Source organism: Macaca nemestrina, chromosome 4 (genome assembly GCF_043159975.1).
Source record: "Macaca nemestrina isolate mMacNem1 chromosome 4, mMacNem.hap1, whole genome shotgun sequence".
Classification (NCBI taxonomy): Eukaryota; Metazoa; Chordata; class Mammalia; order Primates; family Cercopithecidae; genus Macaca; species Macaca nemestrina.
In genome coordinates, this window is record NC_092128.1 from 171,796,226 (window position 1) to 171,814,583 (window position 18,358).

At 39.9% G+C, this 18,358-nt stretch overlaps 1 protein-coding gene and 1 long non-coding RNA gene across 13 annotated transcripts in view; one reads left to right on the forward strand and one right to left on the reverse strand.

The window, feature by feature from the left end:
- LOC105472784 (N-6 adenine-specific DNA methyltransferase 1) overlaps positions 1–9,401 on the reverse strand; it is a 545,294-nt gene extending 535,893 nt beyond the window's left edge. For 7 of the 8 annotated variants that reach the window (XM_071095535.1, XM_071095537.1, XM_071095536.1 and 4 more), the window contains exons 1-4: positions 9,242–9,401; positions 7,022–7,108; positions 5,548–5,638; positions 3,197–3,280 (exon numbers count right to left, since the gene is read on the reverse strand). In XM_071095535.1, the coding sequence (XP_070951636.1) occupies positions 3,197–3,280; positions 5,548–5,638; positions 7,022–7,108; positions 9,242–9,375 (396 nt within the window). In that variant the 5' untranslated portion in view covers positions 9,376–9,401. Of the gene's footprint in view, positions 1–856; positions 1,071–3,196; positions 3,281–5,547; positions 5,639–7,021; positions 7,109–9,241 lie in introns of all 8 variants that reach the window. The other variant, XM_071095541.1, reaches the window with a different exon arrangement.
- A 29-nt stretch (positions 9,402–9,430) lies between these two features.
- The window catches only part of LOC105472781 (uncharacterized), a 43,257-nt gene continuing 34,329 nt past the window's right edge, over positions 9,431–18,358 (forward strand). For 4 of the 5 annotated variants that reach the window (XR_011622760.1, XR_981789.3, XR_011622763.1 and 1 more), the window contains exons 1-2: positions 9,431–9,642; positions 14,132–14,444. This is a non-coding gene — a long non-coding RNA (uncharacterized lncRNA). Of the gene's footprint in view, positions 9,643–11,235; positions 11,379–14,131; positions 14,445–18,358 lie in introns of those variants that run through there. The other variant, XR_011622762.1, reaches the window with a different exon arrangement.

Below are 18,358 nucleotides of genomic sequence, written 5' to 3' on the forward strand. Positions count from 1 at the left end.
TAAAGAATGTTTTGAAGATGTCCCTCAGAAGTTACTTTAACCCTAACACAACTAGTTTCTTCCTATTTCCTTTTGGGCCCTTTGTCCATATTTTAGTTTAAATTATTTTTACACAATAATGTCTGCTAGTCATTCATTTAATATAGCATATATTTCCTCATTAAAAATAATTGCTTTATAGCTATAACCTTATGCACATATACCTTTATGAAGAAGAGAAATGTTCACATTCCTGCTTTTAAAAAGCGGGTCGAACAGAGCTTGAAGAAAAAGAAAAAAAAGCCACACATTTTGATTTTACTCTTTTGTTTGTCTGCCTTTGCCTATCTTCTACACACACAGGTTTTTCTTTTTTGCCATGTTTTACAATGACCGGATATATTCTATACGCTTACTTACATCTTGCTTTTCTCATTCAACAATACCTTATGAAAATCTCTTCATATCATTTGATATAGTTCTAATTCTTTTTTTTTCTATTAAACATGCCACATTATTTTTAATTACATACAAAAACCTAACGTATCACCCAGGGACCATTTCTCCCACTGCTCTGTTTGGCCGCCAGTCTCTTGTCTCTTTCTTCAGCAATGGTGAGGTGGATACCCTTTCCTCAGGGAAGAGAAATCCACAGTTTGTTGTTCTTGCCAATAAGAAAAATGTTGGAAAGTCGAGTGGCAAATCTGTTGCCATTGGCATCTTTCAGGTGAACCACATCAGAAGATCCAGGGTTGGGGATCACACCAATTCTACCCAGGTTAGCACCTCCAGTCACCATACACAGATGACCAGTGTCAAATTTGTTGAAATCAGTAATCTTGGCAGTCTCCAAATCAATCTGAACAGTGTCATTCACCTTGATGAGGGGATCAGGGTAGCAGATGGTGCAAGCATCATGAGTCACCAGATAAGGGATTCCTTTTGTGCCCACAAAGATTCTTCTCACTTTGCACAACTTGTACTTGGCCTCCTCGGGTGTAATATGATGTACAGCAAAGTGACCCTTGGTGTCACAGATCAAACGGATATTCTCTGCCATCTTGTCAATGCTGATGACATCAACAAGGATTCTGAAGATTAAAGATCATGGCCAGATCACCTTCAATGTTTCAAAACCCTGTTTTTATGACTCTACATAAAATTTAAAAGTGAATCGAGGCCAGGTGTGGTGGTTCATGCTTGTAATCCCAGGATTTTGGGAGGCCAAGACAGGCAGATTACCTGAAGTCAGGAGTTCAAGACCAGCCTGGCCAACATGGTGAAACCCCCTCTCTACTTCTAATTCATTCTTTTAAGGGCTATATAATATTTCCTGGAAGAAAAGTATCACATCTTAGTTGGCTATTGATAGGCATTCACTATGTCCATTTGCTTAATTTTTTTGACTCTAATCATTCCCACACCTATCATAAGCTTCTCAACACAATTTTCCACAAAGTTAATCATATTAGGAAATGTATCATTTCCTCTGTTTTTAAGACTTTCCTCCTGGAGACTTCCTTTTCCTGGCATTCTCTCTACTTTTCTCCTGGGTTATACACCCCATTTGTGCTGTTGGCACAAACCAACATCCTACTTCATGTTTCAATATATCAGGAAGTATACCCACAGCTTATTATAAATACAAACTCCTATTATTTCTATATTAGGTTTCCTGGATCTAATCTGAGTCTCTTCTCTTTTACCTTTGTGAATTCTTCTCTGTATCTTTGTGCTCTGTGCACTGAAATCTTTTTTTCATTGGGTTTCCAGACCACTGATTCAGGTCTTGACAGTGACCACATTCTCTTTTAATTCACTGCCTGATGTTTTACTGTGTAAAACGTATTTTTAAGCTCCAAGACATCTTCGTTGTGTTGTATTTTATCCTGCTTTCTAGCTAATTGCCCAGCTCATGAGAATACGACAGGTTTTCTCTCCGTTGGGAAAGCAAAAAAGCCCAAGGCATTGCCTGCACTCAATCATCTATACGTCCCAGCAGCTGTAAGGCTCAGAAGCATGTGGCTTAGGGCTAGAAACATGAAGTAAGGAAACCCATTCAGGCCACCATGTTCCCAGAATCTCCTTTTCATTGATTAGTCTTCCCACTAGTTGGATAGTGCTTTCCTAAAGAGCTTTATGAAGCTGCATTTCCCTCAACGGCTGTTCACCTTCTGACTTCCCTGTCATATGAGTTCATATGTCAGCAAAGCAATAGCTTTTTCGCTGTTTAACTGCCATTAGTAGCAACAGCCAAATGGATCCTTCCCATCTTGGCGCTGAGGTGAATGTAATGTTTACCAGCCTTGCCAGAGAATAATTATCAAAGAATAAAAAAGCATAATAATTAAAGGAAAGCTAGTCTTAGCCCATTATTAAACTTTGACCATTCCTGGGAAAAGGTTAACGTGATTTACCTCTTCATTACCGAGATTTTAAAAAATAATATACTTCAAGATTATTTGTTTTCCCTATCTGAAATGAGAATTCGTTTCACTCTTTCACTTTTTGGAAATACTTGTGAAAGGAGGAAACCAGAAACTTTCAGAAGGAATTCCTATGTGAATTTAAGATTGGTTAAAATTTTTTTTTTTTTTTTTTTTTTTTTTAGACAGAGTCTCACTCTGTCAGCCAGGCTAGAGTACACTGGCCGATCTCGGCTCATTGCAACCTCCGTCTTCCAGGCTCAAGCAATTCTCCTGCGACAGTCTCCCAAATAGCTGGGATTACAGGTGTGTGCCACCAGGTCCAGCTAATTTTTGTATTTTTAGTAGAGACGGTGTTTCACCATGTTGGCCAGGCTGGTCTTGAACCCTTGACCCCAGTAATCTGCTGCCTCGGCCTCCCAAAGTGCTGGGATTACAGGCGTGGGCCACTGTGCCCGGCAGGTTAAAACATTTTGTTTTGCAAATTTTTTATTCATGATAAAGGATATATGTAATATATATGTACATGTATATTTGAATATATGAATATAAACACCATGGCCTGATACGAATGTGATTTTTAGTGACAGATATGTGTCACAGTTTGTATTTCCATCATTTAAGGTTCCTTTCCTAGGTCTATTAATAGGACTCGATCACTGACAATTAGGAGTAAAATCAGAGTAGTCTGTGATAGCAGCAGCTGATTGATCTCATAGGGTAACATTCATTTGAATTTACAAACAAAATAATTGAAAATATTAATAATTAAGTTTTGTTGTATGTTTTACCTCTTCAGGTGGAGTCACTACATAGGGGGGATTGAACACCAGAAGATCAACTTTTTCCTTCAATCTTGGTAGCAAGCCTTTGACCTAAATGTATTCAACAATAGTGAGAATTTTACATTAAACTTTGAATTAAATAATTGACAAATCAATCTTTAAAAATAATCTTCCATGTTTTTGGGAAAATAACGTGTTAGGGCCTGCACTTGTAGAGAGAAATGAAGTTAAGTATTTTTACCTTTTCATTCAGAAAAATAATATAGGCTATTAAATAAAAATAAGGAAATTAAACTATCAGAATGAACATTAAAAAGCCTATACTCCTCAACAGCACATATATTTATATTCTGGGTTCACTTGTAGAAAATGAAATAAGAAAGCAAACTCTAATTCTGTATAATCTGTATAGACTTGGATGTAAGTTTACAACTATATTTGCTAACATTTTCACAATTTTTCCCATATCTGTACAGATACCTACCATCATTTACTGGATACTGTTCTATAGTTTCTTCTATCTCTGGTGTTTCACCATTCTATCAAAAACACTTACTTAACACTAATTATGGAAACATTAGAGAAATTTTTAGGCCACGCTTGGTGGCTCATGCCCGTAATCCCAGCACTTTGGGAGGCCGAGGCAGGCGGATCACCTGAGGTCAGGAGTTCACCAGCCTGGCCAACCCATGGCCAACATGATGAAACCCAGTCTCTACTAAAAATACAAAAAACTAGCCAGGCGCAGTGGTGGGTGCCTGTAATCCCAGCTACTCGGGAGGCTGAGGCAGGATAATTGCTTGAACCCAGGAGGCGGAGTCTGCAGTGAGCCAAGACTGCGCCACTACACTCCAGCCTGGGCGACAAAGTGAGACTCTGTCTCAAAAAAAAAAGAAAAAAAGAGAAAGAAAAAAAGAAAGAAATGTTTTAAATACAAAAACAAAAATCACCACATTGATCTCATGCAAATTACCAGAGTACCTTTCTTGATACCCTAGCTTTTATTAGCAGTAACAACTTCTAATAATATGAAAATAATTTCTTATCTCTCTGGCTTAATTCCTTCTAAGCTACAAAATCATTTACAAATTAAAAAAAAAAAAAGCAAACAGGAAAGCTACCTACGCTCATCAGTGTAAGAAAAGTGTAGGTTAAGGAGCACAGAAGTATTTTGTATTTCATATGTCTACCTGGTGCATGCTATTATTATTTTTGCTTATAAAAAGGTATTTCACGTACATAAATTAAAAACCCACAAATTTAAAACTGCTACTTGAAAATGTGTGCTGTTAACTTCTTAAAACAACGGTTGTGCAGTTGTCATTTGTTGTTTTTACCTACCGAGGACCCACTGCCCCTTTCTTCTGATTTAACTTCCTTGACTTTTGTTAGGGAAGCTCTACCTCCCATCATTCTCTATCTAAGTGGCCTGAGTAGGGTTTATCCCAACTCAGCTCCTGGGATGGGACTATGAGCCAGGTTGAAGCCAATCATCTCCATATTCAAATCTCCTTTGACCACAGCAAAAGGTTGACAGGCACATAACCCAAGTTGATCCAGATAATACTCATTCTGGGGCCTCTTCTACAGTAACTGAATAGAAAGGGCCTCTTTCCTCGGGAAGGTGTTGAGAAATAAGATACAGATATGCAAACATCCTGTTACCATGAAGGGAAAGATTGCCTAGGAATAGAGCCACCAGAGAGAAGTTCAGAGATAAGAAAAAGACGTCTATAACATTCTTAGAGTTCCTGGAAGTAGCTGTGCTGAAGCCATCAAATTTTTGTTTTGTTTTGTTTTTTTGTTTTTTTTTTGAGACAGGGCCTTGTTCTGTTCCCCGGGCTGGAGTGCAGTGGCACGATCATGGCTCAAGGCAGCCTCAACCTCCCAGGGTCAAGCAATCCTCCCACCTCAGCCTCCCAAGTAGCTGGCACCACAGGTATGCACAACCACATCCAGCTATTTTTTTTTTAATTTTTATTTTTTGTAGAGACGAGGTCTCACTATATTGTACAAGCTGGTCTCGAACTCCTGGGCTCAAGCTATCATCGTGCCTTGGCATCCCAGAGTACTGGGACTAAAGGTGTGAGCCTTTGCACCTGGGCTAACATTTTAAATTTAAGCCAGTTTGAACAGGGTTCACTATAACTTCTGACTGAAAGAAGTCTGATCTATATAAGTTAATATAAATTCCTTTTGAATTGTGGAAAAGATGGATTACATCAACGAAGAATTTACTTTGTATAGGGTATACTGCTTAGTGGGTCAAAAGTCAATTACTTACCAAAGTTTCTTTGACCTAAAACATCTTAACCTTATTTGAAAAGAAAATTATTATTGGACAAAGATTAGCTTACCAAATCTGTAATAACTGGTTGAACGTGGACTTTGTTACAGCGTGCTGTCTCTAGGGTACAAGCTGCTGCCTCAGGGTTGATATCAGTGCACCTATAAACAGAAATGGAAGGAAACTATCCTATGTCCATAAGGCAAATCTGTTTCTGAGTAATTTCAAGGAATGTTCCATTAATTCTACACAGAACAGATTTAGAAAAAAAAATTAGAATGTATTCAATAACGGCAAATAAGAAGAGAACAAGGATTTGTTCTACTGATGAAAAAGACTGTTATATTGATACAATGTCCAAGAGTAGAATACACATACATGCACACACATCTGAAGGAATTTATGAAATTATGATACATCCAACGAAGGAGTACTACGCAGCCACCAAAAATGAAATTTAAAGGGAATTTTTGATAGGAAAATGTTTATGAGGCCGGGCGCGGTGGCTCAAGCCTGTAATCCCAGCACTTTGGGAGGCCGAGACAGGCGGATCACGAGGTCAGGAGTTCGAGACCATCCTGGCTAACACGGTGAAACCCCGTCTCTACTAAAAAATACAAAAAACTAGCCAGGCGAGGTAGTGGGCGCCTGTAGTCCCGGCTACTCGGGAGGCTGAGGCAGGAGAATGGCGTAAAAACCCAGGAGGCAGAGCTTGCAGTGAGCTGAGATCCGGCCACTGCACTCCACCCTGGGCGACATAGCGAGACTCTGTCTCAAAAAAAAAAAAAAAAAAAAAAAAAAAAGAAAATGTTTATGAGACAAAATTAAATTAAAAACACAGGAAATGGGCCAGGCGCGGTGGTTCACACCTGTAATCCCAGCACTTTGGGAGGCCGAGGCAGGCGGATCACCAGGTCAGGAGATCAAGACCATCCTGCCTAACATGGTGAAACCCCATCTCTACTAAAAATACAAAAAAAAAATTAGCTGGGCATGGTGGCAGGTGCCTGTAGTCCCAGCTACTCAGGAGGCTGAGGCAGGAGAATGGCAAGAACCCAGGAGGCCGAGGTTGCAGTGAGCCAAGATCACGCCACTGCACTCCATGCTGGGCGACAGAGTGAGACTTTGTCTCAAAAAAAAAAAAAAAACACACACAGGAAATGAAAAAAAAAAAAAAAACAGAAGGAAACTCAGTTGGACCATGTATGGTAAAATTTATAGGTGATTTTAATTTTCTTCTTTATACTTTTCTATATTCTCCAATTTTCTATAAACTTAAGCAACTTTAAATTTCTTATATCAAATTATTTACGTAAGAAATAAATCAAATTTAGAGACGATCTAAAATTATGCTGCTTCTACAATTATGCAGTATGATGGAGCAGTTTGAACATGAATAATTTTTAGGGAAGCATAGTTTGTAATCTGAGTTTTTGCTATGCTTAAATACTATAAGATACATACTGTCTATTTAAAAATTATTTCATTAGAGTTATCATGGTTAACCTGTCAGTGGAAGATCTAGATGAATATGATATACTTACATGTACAAAGCCTGAGGACCTATCATAGAGGCTAGGAATGCAGATACTACACCAGACCCTGCCCCTACTTCTAGGCATATTTCCACTCTAAAAAAAAACAAAATAAATATTAGTACAGTAGAATCAAAATACTTTTCACAGAAAACTCTCATGCTAGCTTTATTTCTAGCACGTATATTTCTCTAGCATCATCACTAACCTGCAAATATATGGAAATAGAAATTTGTAATTTCTGACAACTACTTCATACTTAATACTGCACAACTCAAAATTACTAATATTTTGGGTATGTAATATATTTTAAGTCCACAAAAGTTATATATTACCAAACATGGCTTTCAGTTAATTTCGACAAACCATTACATTAAAAAGTATGGAAAAACGTTAATCCAGGGTTGGAAATCTTAATGTGAAAGATACCATTCCTTTGCACAAGGAGCTCCTAGCTTAGTATTTCCTAAAATGATAAGGTTTGTATTATTACTAAACTTATTTTTGATAAAAGGTTTCTCTATCATTTTTAACACCTAACATTCATAGAGCCATCAGTATATCCTAGAGAATTAAAAGGTCCCCCAGTAATAGAGCAGGACAAAAATTCCTTTTCTGTACAGCTATAAGCTAATTCAGATAATAGTATCTGATCTTCTAATGTTAGCCATCCGAGAATGCTGTTAACTATTAAAATCTTCATTCTACCGTACTTTATCTTTCCATTAAATTTATTTTCTTGCCTATAATCTTGGAAGTTCTTTTTTAGATCCATGCTCTTGCTCTGTCACCTAGGCTAGAGTGCAGTGGTGCCACCATAGCGCACCGCAGCCTTTAACTCCTGGGCTCAAGTAATCTCCCGCCTCAGCCTTCCAAGTAGTTAGGACTACAGTAATAAACCACAGTGCCAGGCCTCTATAATGTTACACATGCATTAAAAGCATAAATTATCCCTATCACAAAGATCAGCTTGATGTCATTTAGGGAAATTTTTAGCACTAAACTCCCAAAACAACTACCCAGTGACAAGCTCCAGAGGTTTTAAACTTTTGGAACCAGTCTACACATCTGACAAGTCTTTATTAGGTGGTAGTAAGGTCTGTGAATCTCACCAGGTGGCTTCTCTTTGAAAATAACTATCACGGTCTCATAAATAATTAGAATTCCAAACTAGAAATAACCCAAGACTTTATAACAAAATCAGCTCCTTTTACAGCATACTTTGCAGTGCAATTTGTGCTTGTAAATCTTTCTGGGCTATCTTGAGAAAAGACAAGTTATAAAACAGTACTGTTCCACTCTATACTCCAGTAAATCCAAAAGTTCCATCATCTACAATGAAAGACTAGTTTAATAAGAGCTGGGGCATTTTATACGTGGAAAAATATGACCAAGTTTGAGAGGGATAAATAAATACAATATAGATCTTTGAAATCTGACAGCTGTTTGTTCTATCCTGAGAAAACCCAGTTCACCTCATCTTCAAACAAATCTAACAACACAAATTCCTTACATTTAAAAATCACAATGTCAGTATTCATTCTTTCTGCTATTAATTTAAAATTGATGGCGATCACTTCAACAAATCCATTTAAATAAAGTGCTAGGGTAGACTATTGTCTGCTAGCTGGATGTAACTTTCTATTTTGTAACAATTAAATGAAAAATTCAGTTCCTCAGTAGCACTAGCCACATTTCAAGTGCTCTGTAGCCACAAGTGAGGACTGGCTGGTGCTAGAGTATGCTATCCAGTGGGTTTAAAAATATTTCCCCCCTCCAGTAACACAACTTTCTTTCATGTTTGTTAAGGGTGCTATGTGCTGAGTAAACCAAATAATACCACGCAATTTTAATATTTAATACTTTAAAAATTAATAATCAACGTTTCCGGAATATTTTGTTTCCAAACGTGTTATACTATCGCATCTCTCAGGGACATGTGTTCTTCAGATTAACAGGTGACAGGAAAAGAGACGCCTTTGCATGATAAGCAGTCAGGGAGCTCATGAGACAGAGCAGCCCCTGGCAAAGGAGATGTGTCCCCGGCACACTCATTACTTGTAAGTACAGGAAAATTCTCAATTACGGCGTCCTGGCTGTCAATCATCTGCAAGTGGACCCCGCCTCCTCCGGCTCAGGGCGATGATAGCCACCGTCCCGGCCCTCCGCCACTGCACTTCTTCAGAACGCCTCAGCCCTTTCCCGTCAGAGCCCCTCCCCTCCTCGCACCCCGCCAGTTCGGCAGCTGCTGCCTCGAGCGCGTCCAGAAGCAGAAACGTGTCCTCCGCGGGCTCGTACACGTCGCTGAAGGCGCCGCGGCCCACGTGCCCGTGGAACGGCGTAGGGAAGCGCTGGCTCGCCATAGTCCTTCACTGCGTTCTGCGCGCCTGCGCAGGGCGCGCGCATGCGCATCCCCTCAAGCGCCGGTCTGGGAGTGGGGCTGGAGTTCCGGGCGACTGGAGTGTTCTTCGGTCTTATATCTAAATTTGTCTGGGGACCTCCTTGAAATTTCTAAGTAGGCAGTTGTATAATCCGTGACTATTGACATTTACTTTCTCCTTTGGAACATTTAAATTTTATTCTGTTAACTAGAACCTGATAGTGGGCATTCTGAGTTGTTTTTGACTAAGGTAAATGTTCTTCATTCTACTAATACTTAGAAATTCTCTTTTACTCCTAGTTTGCAAGGATTTGAAAAAAATACATAATAAATTTTACTATTTTTTTGTCAGCTGAACTTTAAGCTTTACGCTATAAAGATGAAGACTTTTCTCGTTTGATTTTTTTTACTGTACTTTATAAATTGCTTTCCTGATGAATCATGAATGCACTCTTTTTATAAACCTTAAGCAAGATGATGCGGTTTAATACACTGCTGAATTTGAGGGGCTAATAATCTGGCTCTGTTTTTTACCAAGATTACGCTACCCTCATTGTATGAGTTAGGACACTGTTTCTGGAACATTAGGTAGAAAACCTTAAAACTGGCTGGGCTTGGTGCCTTTTTGAGTAGATGGATCTTTGATGTTTTGGAACATTTATAAGTTGTTAGACTGTTCAAGTACTTGCATTCTTTTTGAGTCGATTTCTGAAATTTGTTTCCCAACGAAACATTTTTACAGCTCTTTTTTTAAATTTGAAAAATAAAAATACAGAAAAGTATTTGAGTTACAGATTTTATTTTATTTCTTTTTTTGTTTGTTTGTTTGTTTGTTTGGAGACAGAGTCTCACTGTATCCCCCAGGCTGGAGGGCAGTGGCGCGATCTAGGCTAAGTGCAACCTCTGCCTCCCAGGTTCAAGTGATTCTCCTGCCTCAGCCTCCGGAATAGATGGGATTACAGGCTCCTGCCGCCACGGCCGCCTAATCTGTATTTTCAGTAGAGACGGATTTTCCCCATGTTGGCCAGGCTGGTCTCAAACTGCTGACCTCAGGTGATCCACCCGCTTCAGGCTCCCAAAGTGCTGGGATTACAGGTGTGAGCCCGTAACACACGTGGCTGGGTTACAAATTTAAAAACCCCAAGTTTTAAACCCAGAAATGACAGTATTTTCTCATGTTTCCTTAAAATATTTTTTACATACAAGAACTAAAATATTACAAATGAGATGGATGTTCTTTCTCTACTTACCTTCAGTTTAATTGTGTAACCTTCTTTCCAAGGCTCTTATGGATTTAGTGTATGTCCATCTAACCCACGTAAAAACACGGATCTTGCATTTATACGTTTATAAACATTCATATCTTTATAAGCAACATGTGGTGTGTTTTAAAATTTACGTAACTGGTACTAGGTTGGACATGTTTTTCAAATTTCTTTTTCAGTCAACATATGAGATTTATGTTTTGATATATAAAGTTAGGTTACTCCTCTTAACTGCCATATAGAATTTTATTATATAAAAATATGAAATATATATATATAGAAAGAGAGCGAGAAAGAGAGAGAGATAGAGTTGTACTTGATCTCCTGGGTTCAAACGATCCTCCTGCCTCAGCCTCCTGAGTAGCTGGAACCATAGGCGCATGCCACCACTCCCAGCTTATTTTATTTTATTTATTTTTTGAGATGGAGTCTCGCTCTGTCACCGAGGCTGGAGTGCATTGGCGTGATCTTGGCTCACTGCAACCTCTGCCTCCGGATTCAAGCTAATCTCATACCTCAGCCTCCCTAGTAACTCCCAGCTAATGTTTAATTTTTTTTTTTTTTTTTTTTAGAGATGGGGGTCTCACCGCCTTTCCTAAGCTGTTCTCAAACTCCTGAGCTCAAGCAGTCCTCCAGCCTAAGCCTCCCAAAATGCTAGGATTACAGACATGAGCCACTGTGCCTAAAGTATCTTTTATCTGGGTTGGATAAATGTCTACTGGTAAAGATTTTCTTCTTTTCAAGTTTTCACTATTATGAACAACGTGGTGATTAACTTTCTTTTTCTTTTCTTTTTTTTTTTTTTTTTTTTTTGAGACGGGGTCTCGCTCTGTGCCCTAGGCTGGAGTGCAGTGGCGATCTCGGCTCACTGCAAGCTCCGCCTCCCGGGTTCACGCCATTCTCCTGCCTCAGCCTCCTGAGTAGCTGGGACTACAGGCGCCTGCCACCACGCCCGGCTAATTTTCTTGTATTTTTAGTAGAGACGGGGTTTCACCATGTTAGCCAGGATGGTCTCGATCTCCTGACCTCGTGATCCGCCTGCCTTGGCCTCCCTAAGTGCTGGGATTACAGGCTTGAGCCACCACGCCTGGCCTTTTTTTTTTTTTTTTTTTTTTTTTTGAGATGGAGTCTCGCTCTGTTGCCCAGGCTGGAGTACAGTGGCATGATCTCAACTCATTGCAACCTCCACCTTCCAGATTCAAGCGATTCTCCTACCTTAGCCTCCCGAGTAACTGGGATTACAGGCACGCACTACCATGCCCTGCTAATTTTTGTATTTTTAGTAGAAATGGGGTTTCACCATGTTGGTCAGGCTGGTCTCGAACTCCTGACCTCAGGTGATCTGACAGCCTCGTCCTCCCAAAGTGCTGGGATTACAGGCATGAGCCACTGCGCTGAGCCATGATTAACTTTCTTATATATAGTTTCTCCTGATGTTGTACAAAAGTTTCCTGAGTGTCAACCTAGAAGTGGATGAGCTGGGTTTTAGTGTATGCAGATTTTCAGTATTTCTACAAACTCATTTTACTTATTTATACTCCTACCTCTTGATTGCATATTTGATATTTAATATTATAAAACTTATTTTTGTTTATTTTAAATTGATCTCATAGCTAACTGATGTTGGGCATGTGTTCCTTTGTTTCTTCCTTTGTAAATTATTCATTTTTGCTTATTTTACCTTAAGTTTTGCCTTTATTTTTTGTCAAAGTTGATACATACATAGTTTAATAGGGCAAACAGTTCTACAAAATTTATTATGAAAAAGCAGTATTTTCTAGCACTCAACATCCAATTTCTCATGTCTCATTCTTCAGAGGGGACCACCTTCAACTTTTAGCTGTGTCTTTTGCCATTCATTTCCATATCTCTGTATACTAAGCTTATAATAATACTTCATTTTCAAACGTTAAGCATTATCTATAGAATTTCTATGACTGGAAGTAAGAATAATTCTCTTGTATCCAGTAGACCAATATGTTGCCAGTCTCCTCTCCCTTTCTTCACAATGTGATACCATGGTTTTCTAAAAAATTTCTCAGCTGGGCGCGGTGGCTCACACCTGTAATCCCAGCACTTTGGGAGGCAAAGGCAGGCGGATCACAAGGTCGGGAGATCGAGACCATCCTGGCTAACACGGTGAAACTGCGTCTTTACTAAAAATACAAAAAAAATATCCTGGCGTGGTGGTCGGTGCCTGTAGTCCCAGCTACTCAGGAGGCTGAGGCAGGAGAATGGCGGGAACCTGGGAGGTGGAGCTTGCAGTGAGTCGAGATCGCGCCACTGCACTCCAGCCTGGGCTGCAGAGTGAGACTCTGTCTCAAAAAAAAAAAAGAAAAAAAGAAAAAAAAAATTTCTCAGCTGGGCATGGTGGCTCACACCTGTAATCCCAGCACATTTGGAGTCCAAGGAGGGTGGATCACTTAAGGTCAGAAATTCAAGACCTGTCTGGCCAACATGGTGAAACCCCGTCTCACTAAAAATACAAAAATTAGTCTGGTGTGGTGGTGGGTACCTGTAATCCCAGCTACTCAGGAGGCTGAGGCATGATAATTGCTTGAACCCAGGAGGTGGAGGTTGCAGTGAGCCAAGTTCACACCACTGTACTCCAGCCTGGATGACAGAGTGAGAAAAAAAAAAAAATTGTATTATTTTTAAAACATTATTTTGCCTATATAAATGCTACTGAAATCTGACCCCCAAATGTTACACCAGTTACGTTTGCTTTCTTGCACAACTTTTTGCTTTTCCTTGAAGTTAATGATTAATTAGTTTCGTGGGATGCCATAACAAATTACCACAAACTGGGTAAACAAATAAAGACATTTATTCTTGGTCCTGTAGATTAGAAATCTGAAATCAAGGTGTTGGCCTGACCGTGCCCCTTGATGAAGAGAAGAATCCTTCCTTTCGTCTTCCAGCTTCTGGTGGTTGCCAACAATCCTGGCCGCCTTTGGCTTGTGGCAGCGGAGCTCCCATCTCTGCCTTTATCTTTCTTTGGCCTTCTCCCCTGTGTCTTTGTGTCTCTAAGACTCTCTCTCCTTGTAAGGATCTCTCTCTCCTTGGTATCCTTACAAGCATTAGGGTGCAGTTAGGAGGCACCCTAATCCAGCAGCATCTCAACTTGATTACATCTGCAAAGACCCTACTATATTTAAGATCACATTCACAGTTTTGAGAGGGGGGTTGGTGGTGGTGGTGGTAGAGAAGGTGGTTAGGACTTCAAAATGTCTCTTCAGGAAATACAATTCAACCCACAATAATCTAGTAATAGCTACTTTTTCATCTGCTTAGTTTTCTAATATATCGCAAATCAGCCTCAAAGTCTCTTCCAATTGTTACCACCCCCTCTCCACCAATACATTTAAAGATATTGAGCGTTCTGATTATTTCTATCCAATTTACTTAGGCACCGAAACATGTCTCTGGTGTTTATTTCTTGGATTTACTTATTCTTTGCTGTTTTACCTTCAGGCTGGCTCTCCTTGTGGTAGCAAGATGGCTGCATCTTCATATCCTCACACTACCGAATTCAATGGAAGAGTCTTACCATTGCTTGCAACAAGTCCTGCCATTTACTCTTTTCTTACTGGCCCCAAATGAGTCATGTGCTCATATGTGGATCAATCCTGTGGCTAAGGAGATGAAATGATCTGCCCCACTCAGGACTGAGACTAAGGTCTCACTTTAGCTGCATCGCCAGAATGGTGTTTCCAAGCAAAACTGTGTTGCTGGTGTGGATGCCAGGCAATAAACACACAATTTCTGCTACCTGGAAATTTCTCATGTAAGTATTGGTAATTATTTTCCTCCAGTGTGTTATTATCTTTTGGTTATATTTACAGTATTTTCCACCAGATATTAACAGTTTTTCAGATATTAACAGTTTTTCAGATATTAACCTTTTTTGGTGGAAATATTTATTCAATCTACTTTATTTTGTTTGTTTCTCATTCTTGTATTGTTCTTAGAAATATCTTTCCTACTCTCTGCCATTGAAAAGAAAGTTTATTTTCTGGTTTCTGGTTTCAAAGCATAGACTTTAGTAATTGGGTTTACCTTATTACTTAGGTTTTTAGGTCTTCTAGAATCCTGTTTATTTTTGTATCTATTTGATCTTTATGGCCTGAATAAGGTGAATTAACTTTTTATAATAATTATAATAAAAGTCTTTTCATACTAGAGAGTTTGTCTACTTATATTTCTTGATAGATTTTGGTTTTTTTCATTTCAATGCTATGCCAGTTGGAGTGATTGATACATGTTGACTGAAGATTATGCCTACTATGAAGTATCTGCCTTTGTGTTTGTATAGTGTATTCATTTTGCCTGAAATTAATTTGCTTGAAATTAAGGATACAATCTTGCCTTCTTTTTGTTTCCATTTTCCTAATCTGCCTTTGTCTTTTTTTCACTGTCAGTCACACTTAAACTTTGAAACACACACACATTTTTCTTAGTGTTGCCATTGGTCAGCATCACATCTTCTCCTAATAAAGATAAAAATTCTGGCATGTTTTTATTTCTCTTTTTTTTCCAATGTCCCCTAACCCCCCCTTCCAGGTTGAGTTCATCTGAAAATTTTGGAGATGCTTATTAATTTTTGAAAACAACTAACTAATTTAATTTAACTACGTATGTTATTTTATTTTTTTATTTTTTTAGAGATGGGGTCTTGCTATGTTGCCTAGGCTGGTCTCGAAGTCTTTGCCTCAACTGATTCTCCCCTCTCAGCCTCCCAAGTCTCCTGAATTATGAGCATGAGCCAATGCACCTGGCTTTTTTAAAATATATACATATTTTAATAGTTCTCTGATCCACAGTTTTATAGTATGCCATAATTTTTCTTATGACTTACATTGGTTTGGAATACATACTCTGCTAATTGTTTCTGAGAGTAATATCCCAAATGTCTTTATTTAAGTCCTCAACCTAAAAAACAGTTTTTGTGTATTAAGGATTCTAGGTTGAAAATAATATTCCCTCAGAACTTTGAAGGTAATTCTCCAGCGTCTTCCTAACATTCAGTGTTGCTATTGATGAGAAGACAAGATAGTTCCCTTGACCCCCTTTGTGGGCAGGAACTGGAATGGCTTGTTTCATTCAGCATGCTGCTGGCCACTCCTTGCAAGAGGGAGCATGCAAGCAAGCGGGTGTGGGAACCAGAGGGAGTGAACACTGGAACTGGCCGGTGACTCCTCTGTGGCAAGAGTAGGCTCTGTGCAGGCCCTGCAGCAGCATCCAAGCCCCTGCCTTTTTGGCACCCGGGTTCTTGTCTAAGAATCAGGTCACATGAACAGATTGAAGGGTAGTGTATGTGGAGGATTTTATTGGATGATGGAAATGGCTCTTGGATGGGGGGCGGGATGGGAAATTGGAAAGAGAATGACTGGGAAGAAGGTGATCTTTCCCTGAAGCTGCACTGTCTGAAGTTTGCGGCATCTACCTGTAGATCTTTCCCTGAAGCCACACTGTCTGCAGTTAGCCACATCTATCTGTAGTCTCCGACACTCAGTTGCTTCTCTGTTCGCCACTCAGCCACTTGTATCCCTGCTACTCAGCTGCCTGTGTTGCTCTGCCAACTAAAGGCTTTTATGGGCACAAGATAGGGGTGTGGCAGGCCAAAAAGGCAACACTTGGGCATTTGAAAACGAGGTCAGCTGCTTTCACTTAGGGCCATGTTCCAGGCTTAAGGGCGAGGTTTAGCGAGGAGCCCAGCCCTTCCGTATCAATGAGATATCATGCCAATTCAGTCTTATTCCTTTGTAGATACTTTATCTTTTTTTTTTTTTTTTTTTTTTTTACCCTGGAAGTGTTTATTTTTGGTCTTCTGAAAGTCTCATAGTAGATGTATATGTATATGTGTGATGCTTAATTTTATGTGTCACCTTGATTGGGCCACATCACTTAGACATGTGGTCAGACACTCTGGATATTTTAGTGAGGGTGTTTTTACATGAGATTAACATTTACATTCGTGAGCTTTAAAGCACTCTATAATGTGAGAGGGCCTCATCCAATCACTTTGAGGCCTAGGAAGAACAAAAGAATGACCTTGATCTCCTGACCTCGGGAATTCTGCAGCAGATGGCCTTTGGGTTTGAACTGCAACATTGGCTTTTCCTGGGCCCCCATCCTGCAGGCCCACCCTGAAGATCTTGAGACCTGTCAGCCTCCGTAATCACCTTAGCCAGTTCCTTAAAATAAATCTCTTTCTGTGTATACACACATCCTGTTGGTTCTGTTTTTCTGGAGAACGCTAATATAACACATATATGCATACATGTATTTTTTCTTTTCATCTTATCCAACAGTTGGTGGGCCTGTTTCATCTGATCACTCTCTTTTATTGATGGAAAATCTACTTTGATACTTTTATTTGATTTTCCCTTCCCTCCATTCTCTGTTCTTGTCTCTTAGAAATCCGATTAGACAGAAGGACAAATACCTAGATGTCTTCCGTTTTCGTTCTTTCTGTCTATCTTAGATGGATGGGCTACCCAGAAACAGACTCTCAGGTGGAGATTCGCATGCAGCCAGTGGAGAGAGAAGTGGGGCAGGGTAGAGGGAGAAGTTGAGCTGAGATGTAATTGCAACAACGACCTCGCCTGACCCTGCTGGGAGCTTTGGGCTTGGGCTGACACTTCAGATTGTCCTAAATCCAAGTGAAGTGTCTTGTGTACTTTTGGGAGGGGATATTACCTGGGCAAAGAAGCTTTCTTTCCTGAGGAGAATACCTAGAGAGGGAGTTAGCTGTGACCTGTCAACAGCCAATATATGGTAGAGTGAGTGCCTTGGTCCCTACAGGGGGATCTGGGTAGCACACCACTGCACCCACTACCCTCTCTTTCATTTTGAGGGAAATTCAGGCTTCTAGCTAGCATGTCATCTCATCAACTGAGTATACTCTACTTTGTGGGTTATTTATTGGGATTTTTATTTGGTAAGTACATTTTTTTCCTAATATTTAAAAAAAAATAGGCTAGGCACGGTGGCCCACACCTGTAATCCCAGCACTTTGGGAGGCCGAGGTGGGCAGATCATGAGGTCAGGAGATTGAGACCAACCTGGCTAACACGATGAAACCCCATCTCTGCTAAAACTACAAAAAATTAGCCGGGCGTGGTGGCACATGCCTGTAGTCCCAGCGACTGGGGAGGCTGAGGCAGGAGAATCACTTGAACGCAGAAGGCAAAGGTTGCAGTGAGCCAAGATCGCACCACTGCACTCCAGCCTGGGTGACAGAGCGAGACTCGGTCTCAAAAAATAATAATCATCCTCATCATCATCTTGTTTCATGGATGCAATATCTATTCTCATATCTCTAAGTTTTTATAAATTTTCAAAGTTTTCATTTGTCTGCTGCATAAATTCTAATGTGTTAAGTGATTTCCTTTGTTCATTAAGTTGTATACCTCTCTTTCATGGTGTTTGTCCACTTCAGATGTTTAACTCCTGGCTGCATGTTCATCTTCGTCATTGAGGCTGTGTTGGCCTGAATATGAAGGTGGTATGCATACCACAGTCAGCTTCCAGTGATTTCAGACAAGGGCGCATTGTGCTGCCATGTAAGACATACCAGCAACTTCTCTTAGAGAAGGAGAGTTTCTGTTCCTCCTAAGCATGGCTCTGACCCAATGCTCATAACCAATTCTTCCATTCTGTCTTTGTTCTCCACTCAAAGAGGGGAGTTCGGGCAGC